We start from the raw sequence: 15,799 nt of genomic DNA, 5'->3' as shown, positions 1-15,799 counted from the left end.
TCTCCACAAATCTCAGTTACCCTCGTTCAGAAGTCCTATCTATTCCCACCTTCCCAACCAACACTTGTTCCTACAGATTCCAAGAAAGGTGGTATACGACCAACTGAACCAGATCCTGGTATCCGATGCAGCCCTCCCTGAAAATGTCATCCTGGTGAACACCACAGACTGGCAGGGCCAGGTAGAACCTTGAGGGTCAAGGGGTAGTGGGTCTACAGATGTTCCCAGTGTGTGACCTAAAACAGCACACAGGGAGATGGGAGAGTGACTTGACCTGCCATCTATGTCTGCCACATAGACATTGGTTCCAAGGATGCCTGGACATGGGTGACATTTGGAACCCTTAACCCTCCTCATTCCACAATCAGCATGTTTCTATGGGGTCTTACATGTAACCTGAAGAGGATAGGTGCTCTGCAGCTCTATCTGGGCCTTGCCTGCCTTCTCAGCATCTGTGGGGAGTGGTGTAGCTTACCTGTGTCCCTGCCTTTCCCCCCTCCAGTATGTGGCTGAATTGCTTCAAGACCAGAGGAAGCCTGTTGTATGCACCTGCTCAACAGTGGAGGTCCAGGCGGTGTTGTCTGCCCTGCTCACTAGGATTCAGCGCTAGTAAGGCTTTTCTTCTTAGGATGTTTTGTGGTTCCACTCTCTCATCCTCCCATCCGATTTCTAGTAATAGTAATACTCTTAGGCTAGGAAGTCGCAGCTCTAATTTGTACTTGGAGACAGAGCCTGCAGCAGTGCTCTATGCCCCTAGTAGAATATCAGTTCCTAAAATTTCTGCTCCCACCACTTCCACACCCTGGACTCATGCCTCACTTAGACTTGCTTCATCTTTCTCCTAAATCTAAGACAAATAAGAGAGTACAGGGTTCTGAAAATATCTTATCCTCCTTCCCTCGATAGTAACATGTTGTTTGTTAATGGAGAGCCTATGTTTACCTCTCCAGGATCACCTTAGAGAGACCTGGTATTCCCTCTCATGTGACAGAAAGGACATTCAAGGTGTCTGGGTCTGGGCTAGTTCCAGGCCTCACAAGCAGCACTTCCAACTTCCTGTTAGCCTCTGCCTTCTCCACAGACACCTGCCTGCCCCCTTGAGCAGCACTAGCGCTTGCTGCCTCCCTGTATCATTTTGTTTCTTGGCATGCTTCCCCTGTGGCCTTTGGAAATGCATGAAGTCAGAGCTTGAGACCTGCCCTGAGCAGGATCCTGAGACCTAATATGGTGTGTGTACATCCCTTTCTTACCAGCTGCAACTGCAACTCATCCATGCCGAGGCCAGTCAAGGTGGCAGCTGTGGGTAGCCAGAGTTACCTGAGCTCCATCCTCCGGTTTTTTGTCAAGTCCCTTGCCAGCAAGACCCCGGACTGGCTGGGTTACATGCGCTTCCTCATCATTCCCCTAGGTAATGTCTGGCAGCATTCAGGAGACCTCTATTAGCAGACCTGGTTCCTACAGCAAGGATGGGAATTGGTCAGGGAAACTAAAGACTGGATCATGGCTGGGGATAGCTGCTCCCTCTACTCTACCCACTAACACTTCACTTTCTCTGGTTTTCCCTCTGCCAGGTTCTCATCCCGTGGCCAAATACTTGGGCTCAGTAGATAGTAGATATAGCAGCACCTTTCTTGATTCTGCCTGGAGAGACCTATTCAGTCGCTCAGAGCCTCCAGTGTCAGGTAAGGGCCCCTAGTAGGAACCTCCAAGAAGTGAGGCTTCTAGCCCAGTGCAGCTGAAGAGCATGAAGAGCAACCTTCTTCCCATTCCTGTAGCTCCTAGCTATTACCCACGTGCAGATCCGCTTTTCAGTTGATATTCATTAATGGAGGTGTACCCTGTATGGCCCTCTCTTCAGGATAGTTTCTGCAGCTAAAAAGTAAAGTCAAAGTGGCTGGTATGTGGGCCAGCTCTGCTTATAGAGATGACATAGGCAATAGAGAGTGCCACTGATCAATCTCTTGTTGAGTGGCACTGTGCCAGCAGGCATTTCCATGGCACCCACTGGTGATGCTAGCTAGTATTAGACCCAGCTCAGGTGAGAGAGGACTGTGCTTTGGTTTATGATACCTTTAATTCATGGCCAACAGGATCTTAGAGTCCTTTCTTCACTTCAGCTCTGAGGGTGTTGACTTGGGACTCAAGAGGACCTCTCTGAGGAGCTATAGGGCTACTGAAATAGACACATTCCTCCTGGCTTTTCTGCAGAGCCACTGGATGTGGTGGGTCGTGTGATGCAGTATGTCAATGGAGCTACCACAACACACCAGCTGCCTGTGGCTGAAGCCATGTTGACCTGCAGGCATAAGTTGTAAGTCTAACATTAGGAGTTTTCTAAAAACAGATTGGGTAGGTTAGAAGAACCTTGAGTTCTTTCATTTTTCATATTTTGTTTTTCACCATTCCATTTCCTGTCAGAGAGGCCCTAAAGGATGTGCATGCCTCCATGCCTGCGCCTTCTCCTGCAGAGGCATCATTTATTTTCCTCACTGGTGACTGAAATCAGATGGCAAGTATGAGCAGAGCTGTTTGCACAGCATGCTCTCTGCCTCTGTTCTGTGCTCCACTCTGTTCTCAATGAGCGGCCACCCTGCAATGTGACAGAAAGTGGTGGCCTTGTGTTCTGTATCCCACTGAACAGGATACAGTGTGGGAAGCTTATTTCTCCAGCACTCTTCAAGCCCACTGATTGTAAATCTTTCCTGTTTCCTACAGCCCTGATGAGGACTCCTACCAGAAGTTCATCCCCTTCATTGGCGTATGTACTTGCTTCCCCCTTCTGGCCCCAGCTTCCTGGCCTCTTACTTCCCCTCTATACAAGAAAAGGCTATGTGTGCTGGCATACACCGTTAAACCCAGAACTCTGGAGGCAGAGGCAGCAGGATGTCTGTAGCTAAACTTGAACTTGTGATCCTCCTGCCTCAGCTTCCTAAATGCTAGGCTTACAGAGGGACATCCTTTCCCAAATCAAGAACTACCCAAGATTAGTTACTGAGTTCTCCTGTTTATTGTACCAAGCCCTGAACTTGGGGCCTTGGACTGCTGAAGCTTACTCCACAATGTGGCTTGTCCAGGTTCAGGGAGGAGGAAGTGGCCTCAGAAATAGTGAAACTTGGCGTTCTCACAAGTCCAAAACCAGCTACCTCACAGGGTAGACTTGGAGGAAGAGCCTCTCTGTTGCAGGTGTATATATTAGTGAATTAGTGAAATTGGAGTAAATTTATCTCAGAATAAAGCAAGATCCTCATGGATGCCTTTGGGGTCAAGTGTATTGGACTTTGGTATTCTTCACTTAGCTATGACATGATCTCAGGAGCCTTGGAATTCAAGAAGCCAGAGCACTCTACAGAGGACTGAAAACTGGTAATTCCATTCAGAAGGCATTCTGATTTCCTTTCAGAGCTGACCTTTGTCTCCTGTGATCCTGAAGATTCTCTCAGAATCTTTACAGGGAAGAGCTAAGCAGACCTGTTTTAACTGTTCCTACCTTGAAAGGATGTCCTGAGTGATCTCATCTGGGGAGATGAGCAGGCTTCCTCCAGCCTACTTAGCCTCTGGAAACCTCCCATTGCTGCATGGCAGTCCAGAGTCCCAGCTGCCACACTGGCTATCAGTATAGCTACTGCCTTCATGGAACTAGGGATATGAGAACACTCTCTGTGCTCTCAGAGTAAGTGACATTGAAGAAAAAAATGTTCCAGTGCCCATAGTTCAGGTACACAGCACATACATAAGACCCTAGGTTCTCCAGCACTTGGGAGGCAGAGGCAGGCGGATTTCTGAGTTCGAGACCAGCCTGATCTGCTGAGTGAGTTCCAGGACATCCAGGGCTACACAGAGAAACTCTGTCTCGAACCCCCCCCCCCAAAAAAAAAGACCCTGGATTCTACTTGCAGCATCTAAAAAGAAAAAACCACAAGATCTAGCAGCTTGCCAAACTGCCGGGGGAGCCAGGGAGATAATAGCTGTATCCAGGAAGGCCCAGGATATCACCTGGACCCACCCCACAGGTACCACCTGAGAAGGGCACATAGCATTTGCTGCAGCAACCCCAGCCCAGCCCAGCCCGTAGCCTCCAGCCCAACTGCTCTGCTGGATGGGCTGGCTCAGATGCCAGGACACCTGTCATTTAGAACACAGAATACAGTAACCAAGTGTTTCTAGCTGTATTTTTTTTCCGGCCACTGGAGGGCACCTTCCATCTTCTCCAGAATTTGTGAAGTACCCTTCAAGGGTACTTCAGATTCCAGGAAAGTAGGAAGTGGAAAAGTTGTGGCTACACCTTCAACAGTTCACTTGTCTTGACACAGAGCCTAGACACCCTTGAGATATACTTATTCCAAAGCCAATATGGTTTTAGAATAAATGAGATCAGGACACTGCCTTCAAAGTTGGCTCTGCCATAGTCCCCAGAGAAGGGCTACCAAGTCTCATGGGCCACCTCATAGGACTGGGCTTCTTTCCTCTAGTTTTATGGTTCCAAGGATGGAGACCAGAACCTGGTCACCAAACCCACAGATGATTCTTTCTTTTTAAGTTGTAGGCTGTTTGAGATGTGTAAAAATTTTATTGACAAAACACCATGTAGTTATGGTTGTACTGCTCGCCATGTGTTGGTTATAGTTGGATTAGGGCTTGCTGCACTGACAGAGGACCTAACAAAAGCCCCATCTCTACAGGTTGTGAAAGTGGGCCTTGTTGAAGACTCGCCCTCCACTGCAGGTAAGCTAGAGTAGCGCCTTTGCTTCTCTGAGTGGGGTCCTACTTCCCCAGCACTCTGTGCTGTAGTTGGCTGAATGTGCCCAAGGAAGCAGTTGAGCGGGAAGGTACGGGTCGTTCCTCTGAGAATACCCTGGGGCCCACTGAAAGGAAAGCACACCTCCTGCCACCAGCAGGTCAAGGGTGACTGCCTCTGGCCAACTGTGTTTGTCCCTTCAACAGGTGATGGGGACGATTCACCTGTGGTCAGCCTTACTGTGCCCTCCACATCACCACCCTCAAGCTCAGGCCTGAGCCGAGATGCCACAGCTACCCCTCCCTCATCCCCATCCATGAGCAGTGCCCTCGCCATCGTGGGGTAAGGTTCCTCCCCAACATGACTCCCTTCCCAGGCATGGCACACTGGCACAACATAGCCATGCTGGGTGAGAGCACCGGCTTAGGTAGAATCCAGAGACGGAGATATTGAAAGGTTTAGTGAAGTTTGATTCTTCTTGCTTTGTCTATCCTTCATCACTGTGCCTGTATTGACACGGTGGCTCTAGTGGGCTGTTGAAGTACTGTTCAGGTAGCTTCCTATGGGGCTTCCTAGGGCAGTGGTTCTCAACTCGTGAGTCATGACCCCTTTCCCAGGGGTTGCCTAAGACCATCAGAACATACAGGTATTAGCCAGGCAGCGGTGGTGCACGCCTTTAATCCCAGGTCTTGAGAGGAAGAGGCAGGCAGATACCTGTAAATTTGAGGCCAGTCTGGTCTATAGAGTGAGTTCCAGGATAGCCAGGGCTACACAAAGAAACCAGTCTCCAAAAAAAAAAAAAAAAAAAAAATCCCAAAAAAAACCAGAACTACAGCTATGAAGTAGCAGCAAAAATAATTTTATGGGGGCTGGTGAGATGGCTCAGTGGGTAAGATCACCCGACTGCTCTTCCGAAGGTCCAGAGTTCAAATCCCAGCAACCACATGGTGGCTCACAACCATCCGTAACAAGATCTGATGCCCTCTTCTGGAGTGTCTGAAGACAGCTACAATGTACTTACATATAATAAATAAATAAATCTTTTAAAAATAATAATAATAATAATAATTTTATGGTTGGGGGTCACCACAACATAAGAAGCTATATTAAAGAGTATATTAATATATATAATATATATATATATATTATATAAATTAATATATATTAAAGGGTATATTAAAGCTATATTAAAGGGTAGCAGCATTAGGAAGGTCGAGAGTCAACTATCCTCTGTATGCCTGGGTCAAGTGGCACCATCCTATGTGCACTATGGTGACTTTGGCAGGTTACTGAGCTTCAGTTTCTGCTGTGTGTGCAGGTGATGTGACCAACTCACAGGAATATTGTCAGTTCTGAGTGACAGTGGCAGTGTGAGACATGCTTCAGAGTGGCACCCTCTGTATACCTACCTGATGGGAGCCCCTGGAGCTATAGCAGCCAATGGCTCAGGTCTAGGTTGGACCTGCAGTGCTGAGATGGCAAGTACCTTGTCACTGAGGTCGCTGGGAGTGGTGGAAGGGAGACTGTTTCTTTAGAATCTCAGGTACCTAAGGTTCAGGGAGAGATAGCCAACAAGCTGGTTTTCTGCCATGTCTGAGGGAGGTCTAGGGAAGGTGTCGTGAGGGTAGAGGACAAAGACTTAGGCTAGAAAAGCTAGGTGTGGCCAGACACAGAAAACAGCATCTTCACTCTTCTGTCTTCACCATTTCCCCCTTTTCACCTCACAGCTCAAGAGGGGGCCATTGCCAGTGGCTTTCCAGAAGTGCCCATGGCAGTATCGTAACTTCTGAGGAAGGCATGGGCCCAGCCTTTCTCCTCCTTATATTTCCTATCATGGCCTTCTGCTGTCATGGAAGAGACAGTTTAGAAATGCAGCCACACTCTGCCTCAGCAATCTAGACTTTTAGGCTTCCAGGAAGCCTGTTTTCTCCTATTTTTTCATCCTCTACATGAAAGGCTTCTGTCCAGCTTGGATTTGAGGACTGGGACCAACTCCTACCTTGACCTCTTTTCTCATCCAATTTAGACTTGTTTTTTAATGGAGCCACCAAAATGAGGCAGAAGGAAAAGTCAGATGACTTTCATAGCCTGGGTACCTATTGTGTCTGACGCCTCCTTTCAAGAAAACACTCCATTTTCCCCAGGAGCTAAAATTATCACTGAGCTAAAAGTGCCATACAGAAGCAAAGGTGCAGGGCAGCATCCCTTTGGCTGCCAAGGCGTCCTGGAAGCCATGGTGCTGTTTTAGCCCCTGCTCCCTGTGTTGCTCTCCAGACAGCTGCCTGCTGTGGGCCTGGGCTTGTTTGCTTGCATACTCTTTCACAAAGCTTTCTCTTCTTCCCTTGTTTTATGAGTTTTGATTTCCTCACTGGGAGTTGGGCTTTTATCTTCTCCTGTCTTTGTACTCAGAGTCTTTGTGGCTGGAGGAAGCAGAGCCAGCTGACTAGCCTTTTTCTCTTATTTCCAGCTCCCAAAGCAGTCTCTCCCATCCCTCATTGGGCTTACGCGGTTAGGCACTGAAGTCAGAGCCAACATGTTGTTTCTATTTCACTTCTCCAGGAGCCCAAATAGCCCATATGGGGATGTGATTGGTCTCCAGGTGGACTACTGGCTGGGCCACCCAGGGGATCGAAGGAGAGAAGGTGATAAGAGAGACGCCAGCTCAAAGAATACCCTCAAGAGTGTCTTCCGCTCAGTGCAGGTTTCTCGCCTGCCACATGCAGGGGAAGCCCAGCTTTCTGGCACCATGGCAATGACTGTGGTCACCAAAGAGAAGAATAAGAAAGGTAGGCCAGGGAAGACACCAGACCAGCAGACCTCACTGGCCTCCCCTCCAAACCCCTGTCCTAGGGCCTGGGCCAAAATCTGCTTCTGGATAAGATATGTGTATTAGTATGTAGATCTTGAAGCTAGCCTAGGGCCCAACAGCTAGAGAAATCCACTGCCTTCACAGTGAGTACGAATGGAGAGGACCATCTTCATGTCCCTCCTCCAGGGATGGAAGCCATTCTGGGGAAGTTTCAAGAGCAAAAGATATGACCTCTTTTGAAAACTAAGGCGCTAAGCATAGCAGTACATATCTATAATCCCAGCATTTCAGAAGCTCAGGCTGGAAAATTACAAGTTCAAGGCCATGAGGTCCTACCTCAAAATAATCGCCCATACCGGGCTGGAGAGATGGCTCAGTGGTTAAGAGCACTGACTGCTCTTCCAAAGGTCCTGAGTTCAAATCCCAGCAACCACATGGTGGCTCACAACCATCCGTAATGAGATTTGTACTTACATATAATAAATAAATCTTTTTGTTGTTGTTTTGTTTTGTTTTGTTTTCGAGTTTCTCTGCATAGCTCTGGCTGTCCTGGAACTCACTCTGTAGACCAGGCTGGCCTCGAACTCAGAAATCCGCCTGCCTCTGCCTCCCAAGTGCTGGGATTATAAATCTTTAAAGAAAAAAATCACCCATACCCCAAAAAGAGAGGCAAATGCAGATAAAGGTGTAGAGCATCGAAGGCGGAGTTGCAAAGTAGTTGTTGGTCCTGTGGTCTAAGAGAGTGAGACAAGAATTCCTACCAGACCATTGCTTGGTAACCATTTGGAACACTAGCTCCAGATGTGTACCTGCAGCATATGTCCTTTGTGACCCCAAGTCTGCCTCTACAGGAGCTCCCAGGAAGCTATGCCTTTTCCTGTGTGTGTCTCTTCCCTTCAGAGTTCTCCCAGGGCTCAAACCAGGCCTGCAGCCAAGCCCACCACTGACATAGGGACCTGCCATCAGCTCAGCAGGGTCCCTACCCTACTTCCCAGAGTAGATAGACCCAGCTTGAATTATTCCCACATCTGGGGCAGAGGTAGTACAAACATCTGCCACTTTTATCATACAACCACTGCTTTGGTGACTGGGACAAGGAGGCAGCCCTGCCCCAAGGTGCCCAGACACTCCCCCAGGAGAGACTTTAGAGATGTCTGGCCCCAGAGCGTCACTGTACAGACGATGAGGGGCCCAGGCAAGAGTGAAGCACCACAGGCAAAGTGGCCCAGAAGTTGACAGCTCCTCTCGGCCAGGGCCAGGGCATGGGGAACAGATTACCTCCCCAGCCCCAGCAAGAAGGAAGCAGATGGGGCTGGAGGCGGGGCTGGGGTGGGATTGTGGCTGTTTCCCAACTCCTTGACGCGTGTTTTACAGTGCCCACTATCTTCCTGAGCAAGAAGCCCCGGGAAAAGGAGGTGGATTCTAAGAGCCAGGTCATCGAGGGCATCAGCCGCCTCATCTGTTCTGCAAAGCAGCAGCAAACCATGCTGAGAGGTGTGATGGTAGTGTCACAGGGTGAGGGAGGGAGCCACATCCTCCCTGAGGGGTTTAGCTAACCCATGACCTTTCTCTTCCCTATCACCCCAGTGTCCATCGATGGAGTTGAGTGGAGTGACATCAAGTTCTTCCAGCTGGCAGCCCAGTGGCCCACTCATGTCAAGCACTTTCCAGTGGGACTCTTCAGTGGCAGCAAGACCACCTGAGACCCTGCCTCCCAACCACTCAGTGCCTCCTGGCACTGCCACCCAGCCTCACCACCTGCGGGCAGGGGAAGGCCAGCAAGCCCCAGCCCAGCCTCCCTTTCCCAGCACTGGGGCTTGTCTCTGCACACCCAGTCCTGAAGGACACTGCCACTGGGATACAGCCCTCCCCTCTCACTGCCCAACCCATCTCTGGACTACCCTCCCTCCTGTTCCAGGCCCAGAGCTGGGCGGTCCTGACTCTGGTGCCCATAATCCCTGTAATTGAATAATCTGGGCCTTCCTTCACCTCACTCACCCCTGCAACACTGGTACCCTTTCTGGAAATGAAAAACCTGGAGTTCTGGTACACAGTGAGACAGCCCAGCACCCTACATAGCCTGGCCCCCCGGCTCTGCATTTCCAAGGCGCTGTTGCCTGTTGTACTCCTGCCTCCCTCCAGCAGGGCTGGGGCCTCCTACCCTTCCTGTGACCTGACCTTTCGCACAACTTCCCAGTAGGGGGAATGAGGCTGGCACCTGGGCATCCTGGTGTTTCTGGGATTGAAGGGGCCTTCCCAGTCTCTCCCATGCATGATTTCCTGGCACCTCAAATCGCTCGGATGTCCTGTGTTTTGTGTGTGTGTTAGTTGTTTGGGTAACGTGTCCTGTGCACAGGTCCTTGAGGCTCCTCCCTCTACCTCCCAGCCTCCCACCTAAGATTGTTCTGTGGCTTCATAAGGTAGGAGACAGCAAACCCACCCCTCAACATACACACATTATCTGTGACTCTTACCCGGTCATGTCTCCCTTGTCCCGTGTCAGCTTGCCTCCCCACCCCTGCTCTGTCTTCCCACTTCTGTCATGGCAGGGCAGCAGAAGAGGCCCATCTCCACCAGGTCTCCCTCCAGCAGCCTCCTTCCCTCTCAGCCATGGATGGGTCCCAGACCTACCTCAGCCTTCTCATCAGTGTCTTCATGAGAGGCTGAGGACACGTGACAGAGCTAGCCCAGCCTCCATGCCCTCTGGCACCTCAGAGCTGCTCTGTTGCCCTCTTACTGCTTCCTAGCAGTGTGGCACGGAGCTGCACTTGGAACATAGTTTTGGCGTTCTTCATATCCAAGACCCTTCAGCCCTCCCGCTGCCCCGCCCGACTGTCCAGTGCCTCCTGGGCCTGAGTATAAGTGGGGTGCGAAGACCGGGGCCATGTTGGGTTTTTTCATTCAATAAACTGGTGATTTCTTACCAACTGCTTTGGGCTCCTGCCCCTCACTCTGTCACTACAACCATCCACCCTCAGCAGAAGTGACTCCACGCAGAATAAGCCAGAGGTACAGGTAGAAAGGAGCATACTTCTGTGTTCCTCTGTTGTGGAAACAGGCTTGAAGGTGGCTGCCCAGAATGAAACAATCAGAAGGGTGGGTGCTGTTCCCATGTCAGAGCCTCTTTTTCCCCAGAACCCACCATCTTCAAACTTGCCTCCCAAGGCAGGGTCATGCTCCTCCCTTCCAAGTCCAAGTGATCTTTGCTTTGGCTGGTGGGTGGTTAAAACCTGGATCCATGGTCCACTGCCTGACACTCCGAACCATCACCGTCTTGCTTCCAGCTCTGTTGTGGAAGGACTAAGTCTCGTCTTCCTGAAGGTTGAGAACAAAAAGAAGATGCACCTGGACTTTCCCCAGAGCCCTCTGCCTTTTTTAAGGCATCGGGTGGAGTTGGGGTTCATAAGCCCCATTCCTTATTAAAAATAAAAGTCACTTCTGCCTTCCTCCCGTGGAAAACTTATCTTCCATTAAGTGTTTTCCTACAGAAGGCATCTGTGGTGGTTCTTTTAGGGTATGGCTATATAGCTCTGCCTGGCCTGGGACTTGTTATATAGATCCACTTGCCTCTTGTCTCCTGACTGCTGGGACTAAAGCTACAAAAAATTGCCCAAGCTTGTATAACATCAAGTGCCCATGATGCTGGGCCCTGAAGTAGGTGAAGGCTATGTGGTCAAACTCCATGGCCTACCCTGGTCCTGCTCAATTGAGGACATATAAAACTTCCTCTCCAGCTGCACAATTCATGATGGGGTCACAGGTGTTCATTTCATTTATACTAGAGAAGGTAGGCAAAGTGGTGAGGCTTTTGTTGAACTTGAATCAAATGGTGTAAAATTGGCTCTGAAAAAAGACAGGGAAAGCATGGGACACAGATATATTGAGGTGTTTAAATCACACAGAACTGAGAAGGATTGGGTGCTGAAGCACAGTGGTCCAAACAGCTCCAACAGTGCCAATGATGGCTTTGTGAGGCTTCAGGAACTCACATTTGGATGCACAAAGGAAGGAATTGTTCAGTTCTTCTCAAGGTTAGAGATTGTGCCAAACAGGATCTCACTGCCTGTGGACCCAGACAAGATTACAGGGGAGGCCTGGCACAGCTGGGAGGTACACTGGCATTGTGAAACAGACCTGGATAGGATGAGGTCTGTGCCTATGGTGCAGGCTATGGGGGCTATGGAGACTACAGTGCCCTCAGTGATGGCTGTGGCTTCACCACTGACCTCAGCTATTGTGTCTCGGGAATGTATGACTAGAGATAAGGAGACGGCGAGTTCACAGTGCAGAGCACCACTGGCCACTGTGTCCAGATGAGAGGGCTGCCCTACAAAGCAATGGAGAAGGACATTTACAACTTCTCTCCACTCAACCCTGTGAGAGTTCATATTGAGATTGGTCCTGATGGGAGAGTGACGCGGAAACTGATGTTGAGTTTGCTATTCATGAAGAAGCAGTGGCAGCTATGTCCAAGGACAGGACCAACATGCAGCACAGATACATAGAACTCTTCCTGAATTCAACAGCAGGGGCTAGCAATGGGGCTTATAGCAGCCAGGTGATGCAGGGCATGGGTGTGTCAGCTGCCCAGGCAACTTATAGTGGCCTGGAGAGCCAGTCAGTGAGTGGCTGTTACAGGGACCGGTACAGTGGTCAGAACAGTATGGGTGGATATGATTAGTATTGTAGGAACATCTGAGTTATTTCAGTCAGAAAATTTCACAGGCAGCCAATAAGCAAGAGCAGTTTATAGCTCTAGAGAAAGCTAGGGGACCCACTTTGCACCATGAGTTTGTGAAATCTGGATTTAAAAATTATTTCTTCAAAAAAATAAAATAAAAGCAACCTGGGTTCATCTGTTGAGTTTATTTTTCTGTTGGTCCTTGACCTGAAATGGGAAACGGTCATAGCCAGTGTCCTAGTTTTGCTTCCTGTTGCTGTGATGAAATACCATGACAACAGCAACTTAAGGAAGTAAAGGTTTACTTGGCTCACCATTCCAGGTTACAGTCCACCGTTTCAGGAAAATGAAGGCAACAGGAACTTGATGCATCTACAGTCACACGGACCTATAGTTCAGAGCAGAGGGCAATGAATCTATGAATCCATGCAAGTGCTTGGCTCCTCTTCAGTGCAGGACTTTTCCCACAAAATGCTGCTGCCCATAGTGGGCTAGTCTCCCCACAGGCCAACCTAATGTAAACAGTCCTTTCTAGGTGATTCTGGATTGTAAGATGGTGGCATTTAAAACCAGCCACCACCATCAGTGTCCTGGGTGCAGACCTCCCTATACTCTCAGGGGGCCTAGACACAACCACACTGCCCAAGATGAAGCAGGGCAGACTGTCAGTTAACTTCAGATGTTATAGTTTGTGCCAAGAAGTCCTGTGCTGAAGACTCCAGAACCCACCCAGCTGAAGGACAAGCTTTCGGCTAATGGCAATGGCACTGAACTCTGGAGACCCCGAAGGCAGTGAGTGCTGGGAAAGGGCACCAGACTGCATCAGGTGACAGTGCGGAGAACGCTTTGCTCTCAGAGTTGATCCCTGACCTCCACAGAGCTCTGTGAACTAGGAAGGCCCGTGAGCAGAATCCATCAACAGAGCAGCTGTCACTTCACTTCCTTCTATTCACTTCAGGCTGTCTTCCTTATAGTCCAAGCAGAAATCTCCTGGGTATGTTTGATTTAAATTAGTAATCACTTCCTCCCTTGACCCTTAATCTGCTCAGGCAAGAACCCCTTTCTTCCTGCCTTTCTCCCTGGCCTCCCTCAGCACCTAGCTGGAGACACAGGAACTTGGGTTCTTGCCTATACCTCCTCTCCCCATCCTGGGCCCTGAATGGATTCACTGAGGTCTAGTGACCTTTCCTGCCCCCTCTTCTGAGGGAACTTCAAGAATCAACAAGCTCAGCCCTAAGGGCCTCACAAATAGTCACAGCGGCTCTTATAAGGATGGCAACTGTTAAAGTGAGAGACTAAAGCTCTACGGCAGCCCTTTATCCAGATCAGTCACAGATGACACTTGATGCTCAGCATTTTCTTATAGGCCATGGAGGAACAGGGTAGAGAATGACTTTGGAGCCAAGAGGGGGAACAAAGGTGTGCAGAATGTTTTCTCCTGCAAGCAGGATACAACAGTGCTGGCTTAGGCCTTGAGACAGCTCTGCCAATCGCTGGGGAAGCACAACAGTCCACAGGTTATCAGAAACATCATCTAAGGACTGGGTGCATTTTGATGTGAGGGTAGAAGCCCTCACCAACTCGACACTGGCTTTCACTACATTTAGAGGGGAGTGTGAAGCCCAGGCATGGAGACCAGAAGACACCTTGCAGGCATTGTTCTTCTTACACCACAGAATCATCTGGTTTGGCAGCAAGCCCCTCTACTTGCTAATGTAGATAACCAGCTTGACTTTTTTTTTTTTTTTTTAATTTAATGTATGAGTGCTCTATCTGCATGTACACCTATATGCCAGAAGAGGGCATCAGTACTCACAGATGGTTATGAGTCACCATGTGGTTGCTGGGACTTGAACTCAGAACCTCTGGAAGAGCAGACAGTGCTCTTAACTGCTGAGCCATCTCTCCAGCCCCTAACTTTTGTTTTTAATCTCAGAAAAGTTGCAGAGTTATTAGTACAGGGTGGTTGCTTAGCCTGCCCCTATTACCCCTATTGCAAACATGTTCATTTGCATAATTCATCATTATTCGTCCATGTCTGAATTTTATGTGCATTTCCTTTATCCCCCTCTGATACATCTTGCCATTCCTGAAGCCCTTCCAGAATGCCACTCTACATGTAGTTACTGTTTTCTTGGGTTTGTCTGAGTTGTAACATTGCCTCGGATTTTGTATCTATTTTTTATGACCCTAACTTTTGTTTGTTTTTTTGAGACAGGGTTGCTCTGTGTGTAGCCCTGGTTGTCCTAGAACTCACTCTGTAGACCAGTCTAGCCTCAAATTCAGGAGTCTGCCTGCCTCCCAAGTACTGGGACTAAAGATGTGCACTACCATTGTCCAGCAACCCTAACAATTTTTTTGTTGGGATGTTGTTGCTGTTGCTTTTGTGGTGCCGGGGATGGAACCCAAGACCCTGTATATACTGAGCAAGTGCTCTTTTACTGAGCAGCATTACCAAACGTTTATAAATATTTTCTTTTATTACTTTTAATTATATGTTTGCGTGAACGTATGCCACATGTGTGTGGTTACCCATGGAGGCCAGAAGAGAGCATCAGATCTCCTACAGCTGGAGTTACAGCTGATTGTGAGCCACTCAACTATGTGCTTGGAAGTGAACTCCAGTTCTGCAAAAGCAGTCAGCATTCTTAGCCACTGAGGCATCTCTCTAGTTCCAGTATCCCCAGTCTTAAACCTTGGCAGCTTGGAGGAATACAAGTCAAGTATTTTGTAGATTCTCAGTTAGAGTTTGTCCTGACTAGTTTTATGTCGACATAGGTAGAGTCGTTTAAGAGGAGGGACACTCAATTGAGAAACTGGCTCCACAAAATTTGCCTGCTGGCAAAACTGTAGGGCATTTTCCTAGTGATTGGTGTGGGAGGGCCCAGCACACTGTGTGAGCGGCCACCTTGGGCAGTCGTCCTGGATAGTATAAAGCTATGCTGAGCAAGCTATCTGGAAGCAAGCCAGTAAGCAGTACTCCCCAATGGCCTCTGCGTCTGTTTCTGCTCCCAGGTTCCTGCTATAAGTTCCTGATCTGAATGATGGACTATAAGATGTAAGGTGAAACAAACCCCTTTACTTTTGGTCATGATATCTTATCATAGCAATAGAATCCATAACTAATATGAGATCTGCCTGATGTGTTTTCTTTGGGTTTTTTGTTTTTTGTTTTTCGAGACAGGGTTTCTCTGTGTAGCCCTGGCTGTCCTGGAACTCACTCTAGACCAGGCTGGCCTCGAACTCAGAAGTCTGCCTGCTTCTGCCTCCCAAGTGCTGGGATTAGGGCGTGCGCTACCACTGCCTGGCCTGATATGTTTTCTTTTGTTGTTGTTGTTGTTGTTGTTTTTCGAGACAGGGTTTCTCTGTATAGCTCTGGCTGTCCTGGAACTCACTTTGTAGACCAGGCTGGCCTCAAACTCAGAAATCTGCCTGCCTCTGCCTCCCAAGTGCTGGGGCTAAAGGCGTGCACCACCACGCCTGGCCTGATGTGTTTTCTTATGGCTAGATTAGAAGAAGGGCATCAAATGTGCAAGTGCTAGGACTTTCCAAAGCATGGCTGTCCATGTGCTGC

At 49.0% G+C, this 15,799-nt stretch overlaps 1 protein-coding gene and 1 pseudogene across 1 annotated transcript in view; both read left to right on the top strand.

Annotated features, from left to right (window-relative positions):
- Positions 1–10,472, top strand: part of Pacs1 (phosphofurin acidic cluster sorting protein 1) — a 138,979-nt gene extending 128,507 nt beyond the window's left edge. Inside the window, exons 14-24 of the mRNA XM_021192146.1 lie at positions 77–181; positions 503–609; positions 1,254–1,408; positions 1,572–1,682; positions 2,209–2,311; positions 2,716–2,758; positions 4,680–4,722; positions 4,942–5,077; positions 7,295–7,521; positions 8,919–9,038; positions 9,132–10,472. Of these exons, the coding sequence (XP_021047805.1) occupies positions 77–181; positions 503–609; positions 1,254–1,408; positions 1,572–1,682; positions 2,209–2,311; positions 2,716–2,758; positions 4,680–4,722; positions 4,942–5,077; positions 7,295–7,521; positions 8,919–9,038; positions 9,132–9,247 (1,266 nt within the window). The 3' untranslated portion in view covers positions 9,248–10,472. The remainder of the gene's footprint in view (positions 1–76; positions 182–502; positions 610–1,253; positions 1,409–1,571; positions 1,683–2,208; positions 2,312–2,715; positions 2,759–4,679; positions 4,723–4,941; positions 5,078–7,294; positions 7,522–8,918; positions 9,039–9,131) is intronic.
- Positions 10,473–11,180: 708 nt separating this feature from the next.
- LOC110333187 lies at positions 11,181–12,314 on the top strand (annotated as a pseudogene).
- The last annotated feature ends 3,485 nt before the right edge of the window (positions 12,315–15,799 follow it).

This window comes from Mus pahari, chromosome 1 (genome assembly GCF_900095145.1).
Source record: "Mus pahari chromosome 1, PAHARI_EIJ_v1.1, whole genome shotgun sequence".
Lineage (NCBI taxonomy): Eukaryota > Metazoa > Chordata > Mammalia > Rodentia > Muridae > Mus > Mus pahari.
Note: the sequence above shows the minus strand (reverse complement) of the source record. Positions and strands in the feature narration are given on the sequence as shown.